General features: G+C 40.1%; 2 protein-coding genes and 2 long non-coding RNA genes across 11 annotated transcripts; 2 read left to right on the top strand and 2 right to left on the bottom strand.

Annotated features, from left to right (window-relative positions):
• zbtb39 (zinc finger and BTB domain containing 39) lies at positions 1-6,540 on the bottom strand. 2 transcript variants are annotated; one of them, XM_083569648.1, is made up of 3 exons: positions 6,219-6,540; positions 2,420-3,956; positions 1-1,943 (listed from the first exon to the last, which is right to left on the bottom strand). In XM_083569648.1, the coding sequence occupies exons 2-3, from the start codon at positions 3,923-3,925 to the stop codon at positions 1,044-1,046; spliced, it is 2,406 nt and encodes an 801-aa protein (XP_083425774.1). In that variant the 5' UTR covers positions 3,926-3,956; positions 6,219-6,540; the 3' UTR covers positions 1-1,043. The 2 variants fall into 2 exon arrangements, with proteins under 2 accessions (XP_083425774.1, XP_083425775.1); XM_083569649.1 differs by having other exon boundaries at positions 6,215-6,512.
• On the top strand, positions 4,513-8,965 carry LOC310741648. 3 transcript variants are annotated; one of them, XR_014537999.1, is made up of 5 exons: positions 4,575-5,235; positions 5,385-5,747; positions 7,391-7,506; positions 8,175-8,238; positions 8,826-8,965. It is a non-coding gene; the product is annotated as an uncharacterized lncRNA (long non-coding RNA). The 3 variants fall into 3 exon arrangements; XR_014537997.1 differs by lacking the exons at positions 7,391-7,506; positions 8,826-8,965 and adding an exon at positions 6,704-6,802 and having other exon boundaries at positions 4,513-5,747; positions 8,175-8,303; XR_014537998.1 differs by lacking the exons at positions 7,391-7,506; positions 8,826-8,965 and adding an exon at positions 6,704-6,802 and having other exon boundaries at positions 4,513-5,723; positions 8,175-8,303.
• agap2 (ArfGAP with GTPase domain, ankyrin repeat and PH domain 2) lies at positions 7,707-26,128 on the bottom strand. 4 transcript variants are annotated; one of them, XM_083569640.1, is made up of 18 exons: positions 25,743-26,128; positions 17,267-17,325; positions 16,941-17,028; positions 16,069-16,154; positions 15,813-15,954; positions 15,581-15,715; positions 15,246-15,367; positions 13,269-13,409; positions 12,946-13,029; positions 11,954-12,058; positions 11,350-11,515; positions 11,162-11,269; positions 10,889-11,026; positions 10,127-10,275; positions 9,945-10,035; positions 9,625-9,847; positions 8,822-9,080; positions 7,707-8,420 (listed from the first exon to the last, which is right to left on the bottom strand). In XM_083569640.1, the coding sequence occupies exons 1-18, from the start codon at positions 25,909-25,911 to the stop codon at positions 8,214-8,216; spliced, it is 2,472 nt and encodes an 823-aa protein (XP_083425766.1). In that variant the 5' UTR covers positions 25,912-26,128; the 3' UTR covers positions 7,707-8,213. The 4 variants fall into 4 exon arrangements, with proteins under 4 accessions (XP_083425766.1, XP_083425765.1, XP_083425764.1 ...); XM_083569639.1 differs by having other exon boundaries at positions 10,889-11,029; positions 25,743-26,102; XM_083569638.1 differs by lacking the exon at positions 25,743-26,128 and adding an exon at positions 19,204-24,124.
• LOC310741649 lies at positions 10,142-25,773 on the top strand. 2 transcript variants are annotated; one of them, XR_014538000.1, is made up of 6 exons: positions 10,142-10,282; positions 10,373-10,451; positions 10,634-10,711; positions 24,839-24,946; positions 25,434-25,510; positions 25,656-25,773. It is a non-coding gene; the product is annotated as an uncharacterized lncRNA (long non-coding RNA). The 2 variants fall into 2 exon arrangements; XR_014538001.1 differs by lacking the exon at positions 25,656-25,773 and having other exon boundaries at positions 25,434-25,635.
• Positions 26,129-27,271: the final 1,143 nt, after the last annotated feature.

A 27,271-nucleotide genomic window follows, 5' to 3' on the forward strand; every position in this document is an offset into this window, starting at 1 on the left:
CATGTTCGCCAGTTCGATTTTATTCAGAACGAGTACGAAACAAATACAGTCGAGAACAAAGTAATGCACTTCTATTTCGAATGAAAACACTTCTTACAAAAGATAATGTGTCAACATAAAAAGCTATAAATAAATAAATAGTTAGAGATCTTAAATTGTATGATAAGGTACTGCTTTCACAATAAAAAAATATTACATATTGTGGAATTCGCCTGCTTAAAGAGGCAATAGGTACCTTTTTATTTTCATTTTATTTTATATTATATCTTCTGCTAAAATTGCTGTTGGTCCTGATCCTGGAGAGTTGGAAATGACGTTAAAAATGCTACTTCTTTCTGCTGCTTTGTCTTGCTGTTTTTTTGTGTTCCAATTTAATTAACAAGTAACTGATAAAACATGATCATAAAAGTGAACACTGAGGACGACTGGGGAAATCTATCAAAAGAATTCCAGAACTATACTGACTGCACGGGATTTGCTTTATTTTCACTCTTGCTTGATGTCTTCTTTAACGCGTACTTCATAATACAAGCACTTTGTGCTGAATTAAAAACACAATGTACAAAATGGCGTGACTAGAACGAATAAAATAACGTGTAAAAAATAAATAGTAAATTAAAGCACGACTTGACCCTCTGTAAGAGGGCGACAGAGCAGGGCACAGTCTTACTGTATATCCTGCCTTGTCTGTACGCTTTCTAAATCTTCCGTTTCTTCTGCAATGCCTTTTCTCCCGAGTCACTGGTGATCCAATACGCCGTTGTAACACGTCGAGATTATATACATTTAGCTTATATTAATTACAGAATGAGTAGAAAGGAAGAACATTACGAGGTAATTCTAAACTAATCATCAAGACCTCACATTCACAGGAGCCCTCAAGACAAACACTGCCATCAAGTGGCGGAGCAACAACGGTACCTACTTCAAACTCTGGTCTCATCACAAGGAACATTTAATAGTGTTCTAATTCCACTTAGTCCTCAATGGCAGTCACGGATAATGAGCAAGGTCCTAAGTATGGAGGCACATGAGTATTCCCCTCAGGTGTCCAGGTTGGGGAGAGGCTCTTTGGAATGGTCGTTGTACATAAAGGTCTCCTCGATGTTGAAGTCAGGAGGTAGGTGATCCTTGTGGAGTTCCATGTGCGACGAGACCATCTTGAGCGTCGAGAAGTAGAGGCCGCACACGGTGCAGCGGTACATCAGGGCGCCGGCATGTGTCTTCAAGTGGCAGATCATGGTGGAGCGGCCGCGGAAAAAGCGCAGGCACACCTTGCACTGGTAGGGCTTCTCTCCCGTGTGGATACGGAGGTGGTAGGTGAACTCGCCAGAGTGGGCGAAACGCTTGCCGCAGTACCTGCACCGGTACCACTTCTGCTTCAGGACGGCACCTGCTTGAGCACAACCGGCTATGCTGCCATTCTGTAAAAGTCCTGCAGGGAAAGGCATACCAGCTTGGATCATTTTGTCTGGGATAAACGTGCCCATGCTAAAGCCCAGGCCAGTGAGTTTGCTAATGCCTCCGGGCTCTAGTGGCGAGGAAGAGGAGGAGGAGAACTCCAGTGGCTGGTCTGCCTTGCGCTTGATTGGCCATGCTTGGGGCTCGCTAGGGTGCGTGCTCAGGTGGTAATGAAACGCTGCATCCGAAGGGAAGGTCTGTGGACAAAGGAAGCACTGAAACTCACCCTGTCCTTCTGTACTGCTCTCCTGACTGCAGTCATCTTCTCTGCCTGCGTCACCTTGGTCAGTGTGCAGGGCTAAGTGTGTGTCCAGTAGGGGCCTCTCCAGGAAGGGGCAGGCACACTGTGGACAGGAGTAAATGGCAAGAATGTGGGTCAGCGTGTGCCATAGAAGGGCACATCGTGTGGGTTGAATTGACTGGCACACACCGCAGCGTAACGTCCGCAAACACACGTGGCCCTGTACATGCTCCCGGACAGCCTGAAATGAGATCATATATTATGTAGTTAAGAAGTGGTATTTTTATTATATCTATACAGTACAACATGCACTATTAATATTATATGTCAAGATATATATCAAGATGCTTTGAAACATACAAAAAATAAAAACACTGAGACAACTGAACTCTGTCGGCCGCTTGTAAGAGTCAGGCATCTCACAAGGTGGGAGATGCGTACATCCTGGCAGCGTCCCAGCAGAAATATTAAATATTTGTATAATTTCGGCGTATCGCTATTGTCGGCCAAAGATCGAAAAATTGTCAAACCATTGGAACTTTCGGACTACCTGTATCCAGTATCATTTTTCCATTGAAAATTAACAACATAAATGAAGTTTTGCATTGCGTCACATCAAAACCAATAAATCTTGTTTGCATTTCAGCCGATTCTCAGGAATAACAGAGGTAAAAGAAATAAGATTCAATAATTTAAACAAAAATTAAAAACACAGACCTTTAAATCCTTAGGAATGGATTTTGTGCACACAGAACAGTGCATTTCCCCTCCAGACCCCTGAGTTGTGTTCATGAATTGCTCTGGCATTTGGGGGACGCAGCGGGCCACTGACTGACGCCTGTGACGGATCAGTTCAGCCTCGGTGCAGAACTGCAACTCGCATATCTCACAGGAAAACAGCAGGATGCCAACGTGTGTGAGGGCATGAGCGACGCTGGATGCTCGGTCAGGGAAAGAAGCGCCGCACACTCGGCAGCCACCCGTCTCAGACAGATGTGTCTCTGCATGAGCACGTAAGACACTGTTATCCGTGTGCAACAACATGCCACAGGTTTTACAGGGCTGTGATGATGGTGCCAAGTGGCCCTGATTCACAGAGATGCCGCTTCTGCCGTTCTCTATGCACAAAAGCTCTTCGTCGTCCTGGTCTTCCTCGAGGTAATTTTCTTCATCGTCGCTTAGTTCGATTACATCCCCTGCTAGAGCTCTCCACTGCTCTCCATCCTCTGAAGGCCCATCATGAAGGCTTCTTTTATCTCCGTCGTCTTCTTCCTCAAACAACATGCCGTCTTTGACTGCCCCGACCCCAAGTCCAACGCCCCCTTCGACCACTCGAAGCTGCAGGCTATCTAGTGGATCACCGGAGGAGGAGGATGGGGCGCAGGATTCCCCTCCAGCCTGTGCTGATGAATCAGGAATGGAACACGCTTCAGGATTCGCAGGTTTGTTGACATTAATAATGGCTTGTTCCTCTGAGCTGTGGTTTCCATCCACTTGTTCTTCTTCCTGTTCAGTTTTAAGCTGCAAGTTTAGAGCTGGGAGGATCTCAGAAACCTGAGAGTGGTGATTATCCAATGAACTCCGTTTGTTGTTTGCCAGCTGATTATAGCTCATATGTAGCTGAAACCCATCCTCTGCTTTTGGTGAGTGGGTGAGTGAGAGGGGGGGCACATGAGAGCGGTTTACCCTGTTTCCTCTGCTTTGAGGAAGGGGGGAAGGTGCTACCGGAGTGGGAGCAGCAGGAGACGACAGAGAAGAGCAGGATGCCACGGATGAAGAGCACATGGAGGCAGCCATAGTGGTAACACGGGTCATGTCCGTTTCCACATCTCCATCGGAGCTCTTCATATCTGGGAAGGTGGCGTGGCAAGCCCGCACCAACTCCCTGACACCCAGTCGTTCTGCCAACTCGTACAGCACACCGACATCTATCAGGTCAGTGAGGATCTCACCCGTGTAAATAAAAGTCAACACTTTTTCAAAGTTGGCTGCAGAAATGAAGTCCAAAGAGAATGTAGGAGGAGTGCCACCCTGGCCATACACCCCCCTAGATAACAGACTGCTAAAGTGAGAGCTTGCACATGCAAGGACTGCACGGTGTGCGGGAAAGGACCTTCCTCCAACCTGCAGGACCACGTCGCAGAGGATCCGTGACAGGCGGCAGCGGTTCAGCTCTGATAGAAGCAAGGCCGCATGGCCTGACCTCTGCAGTCGGATCCGCATGCCTGCCAGCGTGGCGTTAGGCTCAATTTAACTGCAACACAAACAAAGATAACTCATGTGAGATTAAAACTGGCTCAAGTTCATATTTTGCAAAGATAAACTGTAATAGAAATCCCCAAATTTCAGGCTTAGTGTTTTACCTGCTCTAACATACATACACTATGCTGTTCAGGAGTCTTAAGAGAAAAATATAAACAAATTCTTAACCACTACTATGCTGACATAATGCCCAACAAACTCTCACACATGAAATACTGCAATTAAGAGTCACTAAGAGTCACTAACAGCTGGAACCAAATTCCTTGTGTGTGTCAACACACTTGGCCAATAAACCTGATTTTAAATCTGATTCTGAACAGATGAGTTACAGCTTTCACCCTGCTTGAAACACAATCTAAGCTGGTCAAGCTGGTTTTTAGCTGGTTATTACTTGCCCAAATTTCTTATTTCTTGAATAAATTGATTAATAAACGACACTTACCATGCAAAGGTTGTGATTAAAAAAAAAAAAAAAACTTGACGGGAGAATGTACGCATCTGTAAATAAACTCTTTCAACGCGTTGCCACTCGCACTGCTTCTTTTCACTGCTGTGGCCACCAAATAATGTTGTTTTCCGGGCCTTCACCTCGCCTACAAGTGTGTGTATGTCAGTGTCTAAGAAGTTGCTCTTTTCTTACATGTCCCTATTAATCACCCTAACGAAGAAAAATGGCATAACAGGCTCATTAATATGGTTCATCATTCATGAGGTGGTTTGCATTGACTATTTATAGTTAAAAGTGGCCATGTACAGGGTGGGATTTGAGGCTGATTCATGTACGCATATGATTTATAAAGAGAACTTACAGGTTATAGGTGTGCGTATTTTTGGGCATATGCTATTGTTGACTTTTGGGCACAAGTACACTTTAAGTAAGAATCCTACACACAGTTTTATAAATGAGACCCCTGGACAGGTAAACATAGAAGATGCTGAAAAAAGAAAAATGGAAGAACGTGGAGAAAACAGCGAGGGCCGAGGAGAAGATTCAGGCCAAAGAAAACAACAGAAAGTTTCCAACGTTTGGGATCATTTCAAACTAAAACAAAAAGAAAACAACACATTTAGATTTTTTTTAAAGCAATCTGAAATAGATTTTTCTATTATATAAGCTACAAGGTGGCACAGTGGTGCAATCAGTGTCTCTCACACCTTCAGACACCCTGGTTTGATCCCAACAACTGTGTGTATAAAATTTCAGTGTATGTCCTCAGTGAACGGTTTCCTTCCTGTTCACCAGTTTCATCCCACTTCCAAAAAACTAGTCAGTGCATAGACTGGTTACTTGGATGTGCATGGTGTACATGGATCAAGGTCCCTTACAGTGTCATGGCTTATTCATGTGATAGGCTCCATCACATCCCTGGCAAAGATCAAGTGGTGGTGTTTTTTGTTTTTTTTTTTACTAAAAGTGAAGGTATGAGTCAACATGTCAATGATGCACCAGTTGGCAGAGTTGGTCTACAAGCCTACCTCAAGCTCAAACTAAAAGGAATTTGTCAACAGAGGTTGTAAAACCACTCTAACCCTAAAAGTGTGTAGGAGAATCTCAGGACTTAAAGTCTCCTTGAAGCCACCTGGACCAGCCAATAAGACGTGTCCGGGGCTCGCGCGTCTCCTCGTCAGTGATATAAATCCCTCGCGCGTCTCCTCGTCAGTGATATAAATCCCTCGCGCGACGCAGAAAGATCTAGAATGAGGCAGAAACTTTTTACCTCAGACTCGACTGACAATAAAAACATTCATTAACACAAATGTACGTGTCCGTATAGTAAGAAAGGTAGGTTTCTATCAAGAAAATAATTATAACGAGGCCTTAAACGTACTCTAGTAAAAAAAAAAAAAAAATGTAAAAATGTTGGATATGAACCTTATATTTTATATAAATAAATAATTAAAAAAACCTCCCAAACTGAATAGTTTGCTAGTTAGCTAGCTACCAAGTACCACATAGAATTAGCTAGCTAGCAAACAAAGGGGACATTTTTAAATGTAGCTCTATTAAAAAAAAAAAAAAAAAATAATAATAATAATAATACAAACAATTGAGTATCATAGAAACAATGTTTTATATCAACAACAAATCAGCTAATTAGAAACCCGGCCTCGCTGTGTATAATGCACTGGCTAGGGAGCTAGCCTAGCATCTAAATGCAAGTGTAAAAGACCTGTGCTGAGCTAGCTAATAATAACTAGCCGTCTACTAATTGTAACTATAGAAAATATATATATATATTGTGTGTTTACCCACACAGCGGCGGTAGTTTGTCTTCAATGAAGAGTATTCCAGTGTTGCAGTATTTGTTTTTATCAGCTCAGGCTTCTGTCTTCCCCAGCCATGATTGCTAGCTGGCAATAGATACTGAGCCAAAGCCCTTACCGGCTACCAAATGATCAGCCAGATGTGAAAACATGGTTTACATTCCTTATGAAAATTGCAAGCCTTGATGAAAAGGCAGTACATTGCATTTAGATAGCCCAAGTCAAGCATCATCGTTCAGAATAGACATCTACAGTATATTCTGTATAAAAAGAAAAAAAAAAAAAAAAAAAGAAAAGAAAAGAAAGAAGGTGGGGGGAAAAGATGGTTCCACGAAGGAGCTAGATGGGAATTTAAATGGTCCTTGGGGAAAAAAGTGCATCCTTTATCCTCGGCAGGATTGTCATGACCAGGTGACAACAAATTTAATAGCAGCGTTGAAATGCCAATCAAAAGGAATGATGAACCTGTTTCAGAATGCAGGGATGTGATGTCAAAGAGAAGAGGACTTTATTCAGCAGCTATGAAGTCAAGAGGTCCCATGGAAGCACCAAAAAACTGACAACTTAAAGCGTGTAAGGCCCATCTTTTTATTTGCCCCCCTCTACCACCATTATCTTCTAGCTAGGTTTTTTCTGACTGAGAAAAAAATAATGATGACAGCATCCATCCATCCATCTCTGTTGTTTTTTTAAGTAGCATCACATGTTCATGGTCTAGGATTGGATTTTTTGTTGAGGTCAATATGGAATCGGTTAATCATTTAATCTGAAAATACTGATTTGTCCAAGTACCTCAAAGATAACGTGATATAAAAGGGTAAAAAATTACTATAAGATAAATAGCAAAGTGAAAATATAAAAATAAAAGCTTAAAGACCATGAATTAGGACTAAAAAGAGCAAAACTAGAGGCCTATCATTAAACAGTGCCACCTATAAATCTTAAATTCATGTAAAAAACATATGCACCCACTGGGTATTTTCTCATTATTGTTTTTAGTACTCAACTAAAGAAAAGCCAGCAGTCTAACATTCATACTTGATAAGGATTTGGTAAATAATCCTCAATGGATGAGCAAGTTCTAGGTCAAGTCAATGCTGTCTAATTTTTAACTCGTGTATTAATTTATATATATTTAATAACCACCTTTTTTCTGGCCAGGGCCACCGTGTAATTAAAAAATCATTCAGACCCTGTTTTGGGAGGGGGAGGAATAAACAGGAGCATCTGAAGGAAGCCCACATAGGCATAAGGAGAAGACATGAAACTTCACAGAGGTAGTAATCTAAGCTCTGGACAAACTGATCGATTTAGATAACAAGATGTAGAAGGGAAGTGTGGGTAGTTTTGTAGTGCACCTATATAATGACTCATAGAAAGATGTTTCTGATGACATGTTAATAATGTACATATGAGTATAGAATTCCAGACTTTGCCTTTGCACAAAAGCCCCAAAAAAGATCAATAGAAACAAAAATTTTAAAGATTTAAGTTTATTAAGTCTAGTACTTAGAAACGTTGCACAATGACAAATACTATTTGCTTCCCATACAAACACAGTGGCCTCATTTCTGTTGCTTATTATGAGGAACAGTATTTTGAGTCATACATAATGTTGAATGGATCTCCACAGATTGCTCAGAGAAGCTCTCTAGGCTACATTTGTCTTTATAATAGATGTATAATTAGCATGTATAATATTGCTTTTGAGTCGTTGAAACAGTATCAGTATTTGATTTCAAGCTGGCTTGATAATTTTATTTTATACAGTGACAAAGTAGGTATTATTTTGCCTGCTCTGAAGAACCTAAATGGACATATATGAACGAGGACAGAGCAAAACATCCACAAAGAGAGAGAGAGAGAGAGAGAGACATACATAGTTAGTTTTTTGTTTTGTTTTAACAAAATGAAATAAAAACTGTTCTGTTTTTTTTTTCCACAGAAAGGAAGAATCTTTGTATGTCCAAGAAGTCTTTCCAAGTTATGAGACCCTTCTCCTGGAATTGGTACGTCCAATACTGGTGATGCTACTTTTGCGGGAGAGAATGGGAGTTGGCGCAGTGGGCGAGGGTTCATTGGGGCAGCCATGTTGGCGAAGGATATCCACACACTCTTGGCTCCCAGCTTGTTGTGCCAGTATTAAAGCTGTTTGGCCTTGAGGATTCTTGGCTTTCACATCACTACCATACTATACGGAGAAACAGACAAACACTTCAATCAAAAAGAAAAAGCACATAAGATACACCAGCCATACGTTATTTCATGCTGTAAGACACTTAACAGTCTCAAGGAACCAATAATAGATCAATGCAACATCTTGTTTTTTCATAAACAGCATATAACAAAAGTATTAGAACAAGTATGGGATTGGTATTGCTTTCATATTTTGATATAAATGTTATGAATCAATTCTGTTTATTTAGCAGTTTTTGGAAGGAGTCTCCATTATTAGTATATAGTATTATAAGTAAAAGACAAAGGAACATCTGTGTGACATCACTCCTTATATTACTCAAGTAACAATTATTATTGGCCCATGTGGACTGTATTTCTATTATCACTATATCCTTACTGTCTGTCAACTCTTACCCAGACCAGGAGCTGAGTCATGACCACATCTCCAAGCTGGCAGGCTGCGTGTAAGGGGCTCTGAGGCTGCATTGGAACATTGAGCTGCTCCTTGGTGCTGTGGGCTAAGAGCAGCAGGAGCCTGGGAAGATCTTTGTAGGTGACAGCACTGAGGAGCTGCGATGATGTCACCTCACCTGGGCTCTCGTCCTGAGTTGGCAAGGGCGCCACAAACACCTTCTGCTCATATTTAGCACGGATCCAAGACTCCCTTTGCTCTCTGGATTGTTACACAAAAAAAAAAGGCATAGGAAAATTTTATTCTGTTAAAACCTTTTTTTTTCCTGCAATTGTTTAAACAGACTGCCCCTATTTTTTTTTCTTTTCATTTAATCAACCAGTAGATGGCAGTGAGGCTTTATTTCTACTACTCATCAATATATATACAACTGAGTTATATATATATATATAAAGCTATCAATAATAATGTTGATGTAAAAAGCAAGCATTCATCCCACAAATAGCATTTTTGCTTTCACATTTTTCACTCACTAAGTAGGCTTTTGATATGACAAGGTTTTACTTGAACACGAGCTTGGAATGGAGTCATTACACAAATTCTTGTTGACAAATTACGTACAATTTGTTCTGCGAACTGGGATTCCCCCAAGACCAACATTAACCTAATTAGAATGAAATTACAGTTCTAGATTCCCTGTGGCATTTAAAAGGTTTTGGCCTGGGTTATGAGAAACAGCAGCGACGGAATCATTTGCAGTTAATTACTATAGTTTATACACAACACCCCAAGAGGTCCTGCTTACCTTGTCGCCTCAGGCGTCGGTTTTTGGCGTCCTTGCGTACATTTTTCCCAAATGCTGTTGGCCATGTGGTTGCCTATTGCCATTAGCACCTTGGTGAGCTCACTTGGCCAGTCGTCCAGGTCCAAGGAACGGACACGGGACAAGTGAGTTCCAAGGTTCCTGTGAATTCCTGAGCACTCAATACATATCAGTGCTCCCAAATTTAGACTTGCCCAGGTGGGACCTGGTGAGATAGGAAGAAGTTAAATCTCTAATGTATGCTAGACACACTCTATCGACTCTTCATATGATTTTGGTGATACATTAACAAGAAAACTCACATGGTGCATCACAATCCACACACAGATTATTTCCTTTGGCATTGCGAATGGCTTGTAGTGCCACAGCTTCACTCTGGCTGCTTCTCCGAGGCTGGACCACACACATACAGACACACTGGTCAGATCAGTTGGTCGGATTTTTAGTTGTCCGAAGAAATTAATGATGTGATTTACAAACCCACCTTATTTCGACTTTCACACAGTTGCAGAGAAGCGAGGATTTGGCTTTCGATGGCTTGCACCCAGGCATCCCTCTCCTCCTGGTTCTGGGTGTCAAAGTGCCAGCTTTGTCCTGTGCTTGATATGATAATAAAGTCTGCATTCTCCTCCTCTGCAAGGTGAAGGCAATATTTATTTACCAAAAAGGAATTAATCGATGGAAGACACTCACTGAACCCCCTGACTAATATATTATTTTCTCATTATAGTGACATGAGCCTGAGAGAGGAAAAGAACGGAGGACAGAGACAGCGTGAAAGATGACTAGAGTTGTTCCATCCATTTGTGGTAATCTAATGATGTGTCGTCATGACTAAGGGATGGGAAACATCAACACAGTACAGAGTAACAGCCAGTCACGCCGAGTTCATCTGCACACCTCATCCACACAACATCGTATTACCTGTTCTGTTAATGTTTCTCAAGCTACCAAAGCTTTTCAATTTCCACATTTTGCGCTTGGCTTGCAGTGCAAGAAATTAGCCCGGGGCAGCAGAGGACAAAGGAAGCGGGAAGTGGAAGAGAAAAGGAAAGAAGCAAGAGAAGACGTAAGTCATAGGAAACAGTATAACTGTTAAATCTTGCAAACATGACAAAAAGGAGGCAGAGGACAAGCAGGGAAATTTAATCAGGTTTCATATAATGAAATACTGTCCGAATGATCTATTTGGTTTTATTATCTAGTAATTATATTTGGAAGGGTTATCAAGCATTCTGGTGCTCACCATCAGCCTGGCTGGCTGCAGCATCTCCTTTGACGTTTATACTTTTCTTCCTTTTGGTTTTCTTCCTGTCACTCATGGGGGACGATGGAGTAATGTCTTTCCCCAGAGCAGGACTTATAGCCCCCTCGATGCTTGATTCTGCTAGGTTGAGGCAGGAGGTTAAACATTTCAGAAACTAAGCCGGTTTCACATCTTATTAACTTCAAAAAAGTGAAATTAATGAAGTTTCTGCAAGCTTTTCAAAAGCTGCTTTTTCAGAACCAATTTACATACCTATGCTAACTGCCTTATTGGACAGGGATGAAGGACAGCGTTTGATTTTATGTTCATCTTGAGAAGACATTACAGAGCCAGCTACTTCATCAACAGTCAGAAGATTTGCTGGAAAACAAGTCACACTCTAGGTGAAGATTTTGGTTTGAGATGGTATCTATAGAAACAAAACAGTTCACTTCACTCACATGGGTTTTCCACTTCAGATGCTGGCTTGTCTTTTGCAAGGCCATTGACCCCAGGGGCAGGAGTAGAGGCAGGTGGGGGTGCTGCCCTGTGCAGCCGTTTTCCCGGGACTTTCACAGTTACACGCAACAGGTCCATCTCCTTGCCATGGGTGTTCTGCCTATATTCCTGCAAATGGCCGCACATTCTAATTGTTTAGTGTGATTTAAACAGTCTATGAATTCCTGTTTTGTTTTTTTCCTTAATTTTGGCTTGATTATGTTACGACAAGTCCGAAAAAAATAATGTTTTTCAATTGACTAATGAAAATTATTAGAGTTTTTCTGAGGTATAATAATAATACATGGTGTTTGGAGCTAAAAACATCTTAAAGCTACATCACACAAAAATATTCTAGACAATTGTGTATTTTCGGATTTGTGACAACAGTTTAGGGGAAATCCAGATGTGTTCAGGTGTGGTATATAGAGTATAATGATGTGGTATATAGTATAATATGTATTTCTGACCAGTAACCGCCAACATTTCTCAATAAACTATAATCAACGGACCATCTAAGATAAAAAAAAAAAAAAAAAAGATTAGATAATTGATAATGGGTCTCACATTGATGTTTGAATGATAAGTGAGAATGCCGTTGTTGGTGAGTGTGACAAGCTTCTTCTTCCACTCCTTGTTCAGAGAGCGTTCACTGCGTTTCCATAACGTGCCCTGCCAGACGAAACACACGTTTCAACATTATGATGCCGCTTATTCAGTCAATAAAGGAAACTAGACCAGAGCCAAAACAATTAACTATAAATTGAATGAAATCCAAAAACTGGCAATGAAATAAAAAAAGTAGAGAGAAACATTCTGTGAAGCTACAGAGCCTGTCAAAAGTTTGGAAACACCTAGTTTTTCATGATTTTTGACAGACACGTGTTTCTTTTGTTTATATGCAACAATCTCGGTAATTTATTGGTATGAAGATTTACTTTGACTGAACAAATGTATAAATGTACAGATGTTACTAGATCTTGTCTTAGCATTTAGACATTTTTGGCATCCGGACAGTTTTTTTCTCCACACATTCAGCTAAAATACTTTGACGTGCCTCTTGTAAAACTTTCCAAAGGTTATTCTCACTAGTTGGAGATACCTTTTTCTGATCCAGTTCATCCCAGAGCAGTTCAATAAGATTTAGATGCAGTGACTGGGAAGGCAATTTAATGATCTATAACACTCCAGCTGACTGTTTGCTCTCTAAATAACGCTTACAAAGCTTAGAAATGTCTTGTACAGCGATGTCATTTCCAATAAGCTGCAATCCGCAATGAGTTGTTGGTTCCTTTTACAAAGAAAGAACATTCCCTGCTCCGAAACAACCCAAATTATTAAACTTTCACCTCCATGTTTGACTGTGGGGGTGAGGCAGTCTTCTAACATCATCTTTCCTGTTCTCAATCTTACAGAAGTTTTTCTGCTAGAGCCCAAAATGCCAAATTTGGACTTATTTGTCCACAGAACAAACTTCTAGGCATTTTTTTGTCCACCAACTGCCTTTAAACTAGTTTGTTGCATATAAACAAAATGAACATCGATCTGTCTTTGCTTACCTGTCTGATAATAACTGGTTTGCTGCCTCCTGCATCATTTCTGCTGTCCGTAGTTTTCCTCTCGCTATCGCTCCCACGTCGGTTCTACAATGGCAGGCATGAGAAAGCATTGAGAAGCCACAAAAATGAAGATAGCCAAAGAGAAACTATGGGATGATGTGGGATGAGATGGGTGAGTGGTTCTCCACTGTCATGCTCAACTTTTGAAACTTTTTATAGTCTCCACTTTTGCATATTAGGAATTACGTTCTCTCCAGTAATCCATCTTCTATATTGGGGTTGCATGTGTTAGGTTTTTAAGCTATGGAGACTGAAGGACTAACCGTAAACAAGGAGGTCCGGCGGCGTGGTACATTTCGCTGAGAGCCTCCCTCTCCCCCTGCCACTCCCCGTAATTCTCTGTGACTTATCACAGGGGTGGAGGGCAAAGAGGAGGAATATTCAATATGACCCCCATTACTTGCCTGAGAGAGGGGGAGGACACAGAGAGAGACAGAAAAGATAGAGGGATGTTAAATGTAACAGATACAGAATGATTTGATGGAGCAGACAAACAAAAAAGATAATGGGGACATTCAAATTGCTGCCATTGTGAAAAAAAGTCCCATTAAAATTATTATTATTTTCTCTAGACAAATGTCAACTAAAAATCGACTAAAAACACTTGTGATAATGAATGATTATGATAGCAGAAATGAATGAGAAACATGAATGAATGAATTTCCTGGATAATCTGCATTTGTTGAGATGGGCATGTTTGTCTGAAAAGCACACTTTTTAGTTTTCAATTCAAAATTGTCCAATATAAATTACAGTATTTATGCATTAACAGTTCCTCGTATTCAGCATCCCCTTTCTAAAGTAGGTATGCTGAAGTTCTGCATGGCCCAATAATTATCAAGTTCATCTTTGTGTAGTTCACAACTACAGTTTGCCTGAGGCAGGATTTTTGGAATATTATCTAGACCATTGCTTTTGAATACAAGCATTGCTTTTAAGCCTAGAAAATACAATCAAGAAACCGTCAAACGTTAATAAATACAGGCATTTCAAACAAATAAAAACACGAATATGTGATATGAATGAGAAAATTCCTCAAATTTTAAATAAACATCTAATAATGGGCTATTCTATTGTCAAAAGATCGCAGCATCAATAGTCTTGTTAATAATTCATGACATTATTCAATGCTATTTTAGGTTTATTTGAATTTTAAATATAATTTTGAAGGATTTTACATCTTAGGATTTCGTATGACGTTACAGCAAGCTGTCAGAGAGGGACAGTGGACTAAATACTGCTCCTCCTACAGGCAGGTACCAGAAAAGAAATATAAGCTTAAAAATAAGTCCAAGGTTAAAATTGTGGTTAAATGAGACACCAGTAAGTTATGCCCACAAACTCTGGGCACATTTGAAATGATTACAGAACTCCCTGAAAATCATTGTTATATCTGAGGTATGAATACAAATGCATGCACTTAATATTAACTCAAAAATAATATTAACATACAGTGGTACCTCGACATACGAGTGCCTTAACATACTTTTTTGAGATACGAGCGATCACTCGGTCGTTTGTTTTGCTTTGATACGCGAGCAAAAACTTGAGATACGAGCTCGAGACGGCGCTGCTAGATGGCGAATCGAAGCCAGAAAGCGAAGATTGTGACGAAAATTAAGATAAGTAAAGAAGAAAAAGTAAACATTTTAAAGTTTAGGGATATGTAGTGTACGTGAGCGAGTTTTCCCTCCGCCTCCGCTTATCGCCTCTACCACACCCCGCACACACACAAAAACACACACACACACACACACACACACACACACCCACCCCACCGGCGTTTTCGTTAGCTTAAGTCGTCTCATCTCCAAGGAAAATACACTGAATAAAACCTTATTATATCTTTACATTCTCTTTTATTATGTTTTTATACAATATTTGACATTTATAAATAAATTTTTCTTATTCAAAAACACGTAACAAAAACAACTGGGGTGGCATTTTGGGGGCTGGAACGGATTAATGGCATTTTAATTAATTTCAATGGGGAAATTTGCTTTGAAATACGAGCAATTTGACATACGAGCAAGGTTACGGAACGAATTAAACTCGTATGTCGAGGTACCACTGTATTATCAACTGTGACTGCAGCTCTAAAAGATTAGGTCATTGATAAGCTCCAGGTTTTATTGTCCAAGACAGACATTGCCAATTTGCTAAACATTTTGATCAAATTATTCTAAACAAATGACTCTAAAATATTCTGAACAAATGTTATTGTAAACAAATGAAAGTACCTGTCCCAATAATGGACCAGACACTGGCGTGGAGGCTCCAGAGTGGCTGGGGGAGTTGGGGAGGGATTTGCAGGATGCTAGAAGGTTGGCCTGCTTCTTACTTGCTACTATCTTCTGGCACACTGTGTGGTAAAAGATTTGATTAATTAATCAAAAATAGCACTATGATGTAGATGCTATGTAGATCTGGAAAGACCAGGGATCGATTTAGTTTCAGCTAAAATAGGATGCTCATCGAATTCACTTCAAAAGAGATCGAGTAATTGTGAATGTCTTTAAAAAAAAATCCTGAAGTTTAACTGATCCCAGCCACAGTGTTTCCTAAGGAACCTAACCTTCAGTAAAGACCCGGTCCACGTTGAGTCCATAGGTGGCACAGGTCTCATAATAGGTACAACGTTTCACATCTGCACAAAGCTGTTGCACTCGCTTATCTTCAATAACGCGAACATTAGTGCTGCTAATCTTATCTGGATAGAAAAACACATCATCACATTGGCAGTGAGTAACCCAGAGCTTCTTGTTATCCACATTATAGCATTTATTAGGTATTTGAAAGTTCTGTACCTTGTGTGCCCACTACTGTGAGCGGGAGGTCTGCAGTGTTACGGTGAGTTCCCAGTTCACTGAAGTTCTTGTACACCTCTTGGAAACTGGCTTCGTTTTCCAGGCTAAACACCAGAATAACTGCATCGACCCAGTTGCTGAACTATTTTTTCATTAGTTATGAAAGGAAATTACACAAAAAGGTGTATAAGTGCAATAAAATTATTAATTGGAGATCATTTGTTTGCCAAAAAAAAAGCCACTTTAGAAAATAAACCTGCGCAGTGGGAAGGCTGGATTCATCTCGAATCAATAACAAGTGACTCTGACCATCAACCAACACCTCTTTCTTATATCTTGTACCTGAAAAGGGAAAAGGAGAAACTAAGAAATAGATTTGTAATCGTACTTCAGGTATCTCTCTGCCAATAATAGTTTTACTTCAGCACATCATTACTGCTGAATCCAAGTATTGGTGATATCATGGGGTTTGGGAATGCCATCATTTTTTTTCTTTTCTTATATGATAATATTTAAAGTAACTCAAGATGCTACATTACCGCTGCTCACAAAACCTGCTTTTATTTATTTCTTTTTTATCCCAGGAAAACTAGGCCTGAGGTGGAAAGGTAGTTTGAATGAAATCACCTGTTTCATCAGAACTGGTGACCTTTGAGTTGTAAAACAACAACATTACTTGCTTTGCTAATGTTTCTCTTCTGTATCAGTCGTTCAGTATGAATTTTGTTGTCTGTTGTAAAATCTCTGTGCTGTTTGTGAATGCAGTATTGATTGCCCACTTCTGAATATATATCTGACTTTATTATTGAAAAATAGGTAGTGGTACAGGTGCAATATAAGTAGTTGCATGTTTTTTTAGAGCCAAACATTTTTTGAGATATAAATATGAATATATATATATATATATATATATATATATATATATATATATATATATATATATATATATATATATATATATAAACGGACTCATTTGAAGCAACTTGACAACTGTAAAACTATAGACAGACTATAGTCTGTCTTAAGTCTTTCCTGGATATTAAACCAACAGTGCAGCTAACCACAGCTGGTTTCATGTGCATTTGCTGTATGTGATCATGAGTTTGGGCCAATCAGTGTAGATCTTACCTTCATGTGACTCAAGGGGAAGATAGCTTCCTGTGATAAACTTGTTTACCAGGGCAGACCTTCCACTCCGCATGCTACCCAGCACCCCCTATATGGAAATAAACTTAGATCAACTGCATGTTCTTTTGTAACAAAAAAACCTACAAATAAAATTCCTCTTTAGAGCTATCACAATTAATCAGGTGTGAAGCAAACATCATTTCCTTCTTAATAAACCTAATGGGGTTTTTTTCTAGTGAAAACCAGCTCGAATTTATTTTTGATGAAAAAAAAGAAACACAAGATGTAGCAAGAGTATTACAGCAATGATTATAGAGTCATCTTACCAGTCTCAGCTCTGATATGGAACGATTTAAGGTCCATTCCTGACTATTAGCACAGGAAGCTGCAGACACAATGAAAGACATACATACTGAAAATGCTAAATAACACAATGCTTGGCGGTAGAAATAGCAGACAGGCCAAAGTCTACTGAACCCTACAGTACAAGGTCAGTTTGAGGAATACAAGTACAAGGTACAAGGTCAAATATGAGGAATTTTTATGAGGAATATGCTTTTATTACATATGTAAAATGTGTAAAAGAATTCAAAATGTATAAGGTAAGAACAATTAATTTGGTTGCATTCCATTGTAAGGTTAAATATATAGTATATATATAGTTATATATATAGTTCAGGATATATAGATAGATTTTAAGATATATATGAAAGACTCTTTTTTTGGCCGGCTGAGTAACCGCTTTCAGCCTACAGATACTCTCCCTCTGACACACTCTTCCTTCCTCTGTGAAGACTGGCTCAGTCCCAGCTGTTTCGCTGTCAACAGTGACTGATGGGGTATTCTGCCGTCTTCCTTGTGATCATTTCATCCATGACTAACCGGCTGTGGCTTTCTCTGGACGTGTTATGGGGCAACTGAGATTCTTTTGTCTCACGACACTATAAATTGTGACTTACACAGCAGGTGAGGTGATACACCTTCAGGACATTATACGCTGTCTGGTCTCTACTCACAAGCACTAGTTTGAGATAAAGAGAGGTCTAGACCCACTATCTAACACTTTCTCTATGAAACACCAGTCCTTTACATAAAGAGAACGTCCCTTCTTCAGACACCCACCCACTCAAATTCACTGTGGGTTCTATGAGGGCATTATAAGGCAGGGCCAGACAGTAAGACCCTTATGCAGATACCAAGCCCTCTATATGCGGCCGTGTATCCGGAGAGCCCGGATAAAAAAAGAATGCTCTATCTGTCACATTCTAAAGCCTGCATTTTTTTTATTTCCTCTCATTTGGGATGCTTTTCAAAAGGCTCCCTTACCACACACACACACACACACACACACTCACTCACACACCTATACAACCCCGCTCTTTCTCATTCATTGGACTGGGGACTCTCTCAGTGGCATCATGCAGCCATACAACAGGCAGCTCCATCTGCCTGTTGCCATGACAACCCCACCTCCAGCTGCTCTGTCAGCTTGCCTGGAGGACACATACGTAAATATTTTTGTGCACGCATGCGTTGAGTTTACACACAGACACGCATTTACACACACACACAACAGAGACCCACCTTAACAGAGTCGTATTTATGTATTTCAGGATAACGATTAAGTTCTTTGTTCTTATATATACGGCTTGCTAATGAAGGAGCAAAGAGAAATCAGGGAGTAACAAATGATCAGGTTGGACACGATATGAAACTGAAGATTGAAGGAGGAAAATAGTAAAAGCCACCATAAATAATTTGGGCTGTGAACAGGTAGTGGGTGGAACATCAAAGACGGGATTAGGATATGTGAGTCTGTACATGCACAAGCTCTGGCATATGTTTTATCGAATTTATTTGCCATTCCAATTGCTTTGAATCAGGCACCAGAACAGTGGTTGTGATCAGTTAGAAAGGAGTTACATTTCCTTAACTACTGTCAGAGCTCCAGTTTTTACTTTAAGTAACGTTTAAATTTCCCAAATCTAAACAGTTTTTTATTTCATTAGCTTTAAGACACATAACTGTTCTTGTATAATAAATTGCTCTATTTATAATTATTAACTATCCTAAGTACAAATGAATGTAATATGGTTTGTTAGGTCCCGTCAATACCTTTCATTTGTCTCTGCCTTTTCCATATCTGTAGTACAAAGTGTCCTTTTATTGCATGTGTGCCGCAAGCATTCATTCATGCATGTGTTTGTATGCACACTTTGATAGAGTTTCAGTCATGAATGGTTGTGGAGGTGGGCTTTCCTACCTTCATCCTCACTGGATTCTCTCTGTAAGGAGCTAGGAACTTGGGGAACCATGCCAGCACTTGATGGGACTTGAGTGCTCTTGGTAAAAATTCCACTAATAAATTTGAGCATTTTGCGCTCACGAGTCGAGGTCCCCTGCAACTGACCTGTCCTGATGTCTGATGCTATTTGTCCACTTTTTCCTTTCAGAAGGTCCTCAGACAGACAGTTTAGGTCACTGTTGTCCAGTGTACGACTTTTTCCTTTTCGCTGGGGCTTGGAGACAACAGTGACAGGAGCTGGAAGAGATGTAGACCCTGACTTCAGTCTCTCTGCTCTGGGACTTTGGGTCCGCATGGCTATGACAGCTTCTGTAGACATTTTATCCTTATTGCCCCCTTTCGTATCTTCTTGATTGGGTTTGGCCTCACACACAGCCCAGGAGGCTCTGAACGTGCTGGGAGCGGGGCTGGCAGGGGACTGGATCCTTGTTCTGCTGTCCTTACGATCCAGACTCTTAGAGGAGGCATGGATGCTGTCTCTGGCCTCTCTTAGTTCACGACCACTTAGGGCACCACTATGTGTCTTTAGAAGTGAAACAGGTCGCTTGTTAACACGTCCTACACCATCGCTCGTGGCTGGGGGGTTGGATGGTTCAGTTGCATCCTTAGATGTAGATGTTTGAGATGCTTTTGTGGCTTCTCTTGCCCCACCGTTTTCTGCAGTGGATGAGGTTATTGATTTTTGCCTGTCACTGGGTTGTGCACCATCTGTAAAAAGTGCTTTATGGTCCCTGGGGCTTGGAAGTATTTCCTGTTCAGTTTTGAGATGGGTACATTTCCTTGCTTCTGGCTCAGTGACCTCCTCTTTTTTCGGATCCCTTTTGCCAGAGTCTGCGTTTGGAGATATTTGTTTTCCTACGGCATGACTTGTGGCCCCCTCCACACTTTGCCTGGCCTTTTCCATCCCATGATCCTCAGTTGTCTCCACCTTCACCAAGGTTAGGGAGATGAGGTAGGTGGTTTTATGCTGTGATACACCAGTTTGCTCCATGAGGTCCAAGTTGGTTAGACACATAGACACAGACATATATTATATTAGTGTGTGGTGAGCAGATATTCTGGTTTAATCCCAACTGCTAAAAATATTACAAGACATTTTGAAGAAGAGGAGAGAAGATTGTTTGAACGGTGGTTTCTTCCTGTGGGCTGGACAAAATTCCGACTTGTGTCCTTTGTGCTCGTTAGCTGCTCATCTTTCACATGTGCTAAAGCCTTGAAATATTCATTTCCCTGTGACTGGGATAGCTCTTCAGTTTTAGGGCATTTGAGCACACTGCAGCTCTTCAACCACAACCTTCGTAACCTTCCAGCACATGACACATGTACATTTAGTGTGATGGACAGGGATATTACATGTTTTTCCCCCTGTAGATTAAGGCATGCTGTTTGTAGCCGTACACCACAGTGTGGATGCTACCAGACAGAAAGGAGAGATAAAAAGAGGTGAAGCATGCAAGAAGACTACCTGGCACATGGATCAGAAAGAGAAGCTTAGCGGAAAATCCAGAGAGAACAATTCCAGGCTTTCCACGAGCAGTCTATCTATTATGATTCCTGTGATCTGAGATTTCCGCCATGCGCTTCAGGCAACAAGGATATTAATACAGCAGACTTCAGTGTCAAGTACCTGCGCATCCTTGGAGTCCCCGTGCCTAAAAAACTTCACCGTAGGTCAAGACTTGGATCAGTCATCTGCCTGGAGCACAGGAATTTTTCAAATCCCTGTGCTAGATGCTTTCTATAATGCTCACTCTGCACAGATCACAGACGGAAAACCTCGCTTCACTCTCCATCTCTTTTCTCTCCCTCTGCCTGCCTGCCTGCCCTTGTCAACAGCCAGACAGTGCACAGCCTCTTTTTTCCACAGAAATTCTCCCCTCCCCGTCTCTCTCTCTCTTCCTCCCTCTCACCATCCTCTCTCTTTCTCTATCACTGGAAAAAAAAAGGGATAGGCGATGATGTGCTTTAGAAAGAGGCGGGCGCACCACTTCACAGGACGAAAGCCAATAAAATGCTGGTGAAGCAAAGGGGGAGGAGTCACAGTCAAACTAATCAGCAAATGAGAAAAAAAATCAAAGAGCAGCTAATAAAGACAACAAATCAGTAGAATGTCTATTTTTTTTTTTATAAACAAACAGCAGAGTAGTGCTTTACTTATCAGCAAGTGTGGTTTGCAAGCTGCGGTATCCACCCACCACTCCCCCCCACCCCCACCCCCCCTCGGCCGATGAGGCAGCTTGTTACCAAGGTATACTGGAGCATAAACTCCTCCTCCTTTTACCACCTCTGTCTACTCTTTATTTAATCTCTATCATGGTCTGTTTTCTTTTTTTGATTCCTACTGTATGTATTAGGATTTGTAGTTGCCATTAAATGAGCACTTGGAGGTTTATTCTTTTAGGGCAAATCATTAATGATGTAATTTATCAGCATTTTTATTTGCGTATCCACTCAACATTCAAGAAAAATAAAAAAATTATTGGTTTATAAGGGGCTATTTTTTGTACCTTACCCTCTGTATTAAAGAGCAAGGGTAATACTATCAGCAGGGCATTAATGGCAGCATTTTAGAGATCAGAAATGTCTTGCACTGAGAGAACATCTGTTCTGGTAGAGCACTTATCTGATAAGACTTTTTCCCACTATAGAGCTGAACAGCTCTTTTTAAGCATGGTAGTATTGTCCTTCTTGAATAAAGGACAGCTACAAACAGGTTTGAACGAGATCAGATGAATTTATCAAAGGATCACTCAGACCCCTCACTACATATGTTACAATTGCAATACATCTCAATGCATCACAAGCAACAGCAAAAGACTTTGTATTCACCAGTGTAGCAAAGTTCATGTTTTTTACATGGAAGTGAGGTACCTGTTTTGCCATGTTGCAAATATCTTGGACGTTTTAATCCTGACCAAGTCTCCAACTCATTTGTATAAATGCAGCCCCACACTTGCAAGGAACCTCAACCATGCTTCATTGTTGCCTGTAGACACTCAATATTTTACCACTCTCCAGCCTTTCAGTGAACAAACTGCCTCCTGCTATGCCAAATATTAAAATTTTTTGACTCATCAAACAGGAGCTCCTACCATCATACTTTGCACCCGAATTCCTATGTTTGTGTGCATAGTTGAGTCGCTTTTTTCCCATGTCTTAGGTATGACTTTTTTGGCCACAATTCTTCCATGAAGACCACTTCTGCCCAGACATTCCTCAAACAGTACATGGGTATACCTGGGTCCCACTGGTTTATGCTGGTTCTTTGCTGATGGTAATGCTGGACTTTTTTTGGCTTTTAAGTATGATGCGTCTTTTATTTGCTGCATGAAGTTTCCTTGTGTATGGTCCTCAACATTGCCTATTTCTTTGTGTTCCTTTAAAACATCTTTAAACCCCAGTCTGCTTTGGCAGATCTTCGATGTTGGGAGAGACCTTGCTGATCCAGTAGAACTACCATGTGTCTTTTTGCTGTGCTCAGTCTTGCCACGGTGTGTGATCTGTGATATGAAACTGTCTTTCACAACTTTGACTAAGTAGACTTTGGCTGTTCCTCACCCATTTTAAAGCCTAAACAACTGTTTATGTTTCAGCTAATGACTTTGTTTCAACCTACATATAAAATTGATGATCATGAGCACCTGCTTATTGTAATTGGTTAATCATACACCTGACTTTTATCCTACAAAAATAAGAATTGAAAGCCAGAGGGTGGTCACACACACACAAAAAAAAAAATAATTATATATATATATATATATATATAAATTATTATTTTTTTTCCAATTGATTTTATTTTTTTGGAAAGCATTCTTACTTTACAGCATTTCTTCACACCTGCATTAATTGTTTTGCAAGTGCTGTACATAGTGATCAAGCAACATCTCTTTACATATACATTTCTTGCTATTATCCTCAGCATCTGCTCTACTTTGAGGCTTAGATGAAGGCAGTGATTTGGGACAGTGAATTATTTGCACATTGTGATTGCTATTAATTATTTATGATAATATCTATACATGGAAATTGCTTTTTGGTGAATTGATATGGATGGAATTCTGTTGTTGAAAGTTTTGTTTGGACGGTGCAGATTTCCACGTGTTATACCTATAAGTATGTGTTCATTTTCAGGAATTGTAAAAAGATTTCAGAGTATCTGTAACTGATTGTCAGAGTATTTGGGCTGAAGCTAGTCGCCACAGAAGACAGATCTGAGCTACCATATGGACATTGACATTCATTTTGTTTGTCTGCATGTGATAGCAGCAGCATAGAAGGAGGATAATAACAGAGTAATTTAGTTCTAAACCAAAAGTGCATCGCATTTCTCTGTTTGGTTAAGCCATTGGAGTAACAGAACTGGCACTTGTTACTATGTTTACAGTGTTTTCATGCAGGTTTCTTTTACTTCCTCTATCAGCACATACACTTTACACATTTTAGATCAAATTTAGCATAATGGTCAGAGATAATAAACATTCTTACTAAATTCGATAAACAGTTCACAGAAGTCATATAAATCCAACTTGCATGTTTTCAGTAAACAGAGGGTGAGGTGACAACGAGCAGTGTCACATACAGGACAATGACGTAAAGGCGATGCATCCGTTCCTGAAGTCACTGTCATTTTTCTTTGTATTTTCTAGTCCTGGTAACGGATACTAATCATTCACACACACACACACACACACACACACACACACACACACACACACACACATTAATCTGTAAGGTGAGCAGGCTTGGCCTAAAGTGAAAACCAGATTGTACTAGTACGACTTGTACTGTAGGACCCTCTGATTTACTTAAAGAAAATGTGGTATAGTTGTTGAATCAGTCCTGCTACTTGCTGATGGGAAGTGGGTTTCACGTAAAAAAAAAAAACTTGTTATTCAGCAAATAACCACAGATTCTTGGTAAGGATGATTTTACAGTCTTCATGCATAGTGAATGATGAGTTTTAGCATGTGGATGCCCACAATTCAGCAGCAGAACTCTACAGTGCTTTATAACTAAGAAATACTTTATATCTGTTTCTCTTAATAGCTCTTATTTAGATTTGAATCAGAATCAAATCCACTGTGTCAATAAATCTCTAAATGGATATCTTTGATAAGTCTGAATCATTAATGAGACACTGCTGGTGTCAGTGCACTGTTGATCCCAGTCAGTAAAAGTATGACTAGTTTGGCCAGCTTCCATAAATAAAATAAAAAAAGCGTTGCAGAAACGTTTTTTTTTCATCTGCAATCTATCTGATGCTGTTGTCAGCTAGAAGAGCAGTAATTACACACAGGAGAGGAAGTCGTCGGAGGAGGAAGTGAATTATGGCGTGTGTGGGTCGGAACGACCGAATGAAAGTCAGATTAACCATTGTCACAAGATCCTTTGACCGCTCGCCCCTTTCAAACGTGTGCGTCTGGTAATGCGTAATTGAAATGTAAATTACCCTGCCCTGTATTGGATGCCTGTCTCCTGTCTAAAGGGCACTACGAAGCATAAGACGGCAAATTAGATTTAGATTTATATTAATATACAAAATTGTGATATTAGAAAATGTTACATATTTTTGTTTATTTTATTTGAAATTCAGAGTAAAAGCCTGACGTGTCAGATGGTGTCTGAGATGGAGAGGAAGTGGCTTTTGGGGCAGCGAGACAGGAAATGGGCCCATACAAAAGCCTGTTACCAAGACGTACATGTGAGAAAGATAATCTTGCAACACAAGCCTTTTAACGTTCATATCCACAAGCCCGATTAAATATGTAGACTAATGTAATGGATACGCATTTCAACTTGACTTAATGAGCTCTAGTGAGCCTGCAGCACACACACAGGAAGTGATGTGGCAGATATTACTGCTTTACCGGTACATGATTTCTGGGACATCACCTCACTCGTTACATCGTTTTTACTCTCGACAGAAGTCTTAACGTTCGAATTGCTTTAGGCAGCAGTCAACATGAACCCTCAAGATTTGTGATTGCACGAAAAAAACCAACAAACAAACAATTTATCACCCTACATGAAGCGCAGTGACTTTTTTTTCTCAGGTTTGCCTTTCGAGACTTGGGAAATAGACTGGAGAATTTTACATTTGGAACATCTTGGATAGCGGAAGACAATATAAAGACATGCATATTCTGTGTTTTTTATTCAATTTTTCAATTTTGAATCATCACACTCAGGGAAGACGAAATGAACAGAAAAGATATGGCTGCACAGAAGCACCTGAAGCACCTACATAAAAACAGGCACGTGCAAGGTGACTTGACCCAGATTCTAAAGACTCAAAATATACATCACACATTACATTCATCTCAGTGATGGTCTCCTTCTTCTTATTTAGATCTAGTTTTGTCTTGAATAATAAGTTTGGGATTTACAGACTGTTTTCGACCATATTGCAGGAACTACTTATCAGGCAGGATGGATAAAGTACAGACTCAACATGTTTTCTTGTTGTTTTTTTTTTTATAAGCACCAGGTGGACTCACCTTGCACACCATGGATATAAACCTTCAGACCCGTCCTGAGCTGCTGGTCCTCGATTCTCTCCAGCTGTTTCAACACTTTGTTCAGAGTTTTCTGTAGGCTGTCATGCCGCTTCACTTCAGCCCGAATTGCACTCGAATGCACCACCTTAGTTGAGTTATGCATGTTCATTTAGGTGAGTCTGACTAAAATGTCCAAATTTATCCCTGCAACCCATTGGCACCTTTAACTTCTCGTTCCATACTCTCACTCATAACCAGAGTCATTTCGATGTGAGACAAGAAGAACAGCAGAAACGTAATTCTGCTTGCATGCATTTCCTCTGTGTGCATCTGAGTTCGCTTCCTGATTTCAAAAAAGCTTCGCACTCTCGTAGTCTGTTCTCTGACAAACAGAACTTTGCGGTGAATTGACTTCAACTGAAAGGAAAAACGCATCAAAGGGTACTTTCTCAGCAGCCACCTCAGGCGAGAGAAGAAAGCTTAGGTTGTTTATCCAGTCGTGGAATAAATATATATTTATAACTCGAGGTAAATATTATGTTAGGAATAAATCGAATATTAAAAAAAAAAAACTACTAATACATGTACACTATCTTAATAATGTGTCATTAGAGTTGATGATTGAGATGTACTGGTACACAGTAACCTTGTAAAGACATTCACTACAAAACATGCTGGAAAATGTAATCCATTTGTCTATAAATACATTCTTCTGCTTTTCACTTTGTCTCTCTTGGGAAATCCTTTAAAGGTTATATTCCTTCAGAAATCGAGAATTAAGCAGTGCAGTGGAGCAGCAGGTAGTGCTGCTGCCTCGAATCTTCAGAGTCTCTATTTTAATCCTGAACTTGGCTTACTATCTGGGCAAGGTTCTGCATGCCCTCCAGATTCTCAGGCTTTCTCTCACCTTCAAAAAACATACCAATACGTTGGGTATTTGTATTGCCCCTGGGTGTGTGAATATGTGCACATGACGTCCCGCAATATATTCTTGTCAGATCCTGGGTGTATTCCCACCTTGTCCTTTGTGTTCCCGGGATTGGATCTCTAGTAAGTGTTTTTAATCCAGTGAGATTTTCATTCCTACGTTTTTAACGGAAAGTGTCAAATATTGCATTTTACAGTGTTTGTAGTTAGAAATCATTTGCATGATGTCATAATATTTTTCACACATATAAAAGTGTGTTTTTTCTGGCAACTTATTTTATTACCATCTGTGGAAAGATGGTCAAATACATTACTGTAGAATGATTGATTTTTAATTTTATCACAATTCCAGCAATAATTCTTAGAAACCCACAATATGATTGCAGTTTATACCCCAAGATGTACAAGAATACTTCTTGTAGCCATGTCGCCACGTGTTAAAGCTGTCACGAAATCAAATTTCAAGTGTTGAACATGCTGGATTTAATGGTAAGAAGTGCACACTCCAACACACTGACCATCGCGTTTAGAAAATATATATTCAGGCAAAATGTACACGCTCTCTTACTCCGACGAAGTCATTCTCCACCTCAGTTTCTCAT

Source organism: Silurus aristotelis (genome assembly GCF_946808225.1).
Source record: "Silurus aristotelis genome assembly, chromosome: 19".
Lineage (NCBI taxonomy): Eukaryota > Metazoa > Chordata > Actinopteri > Siluriformes > Siluridae > Silurus > Silurus aristotelis.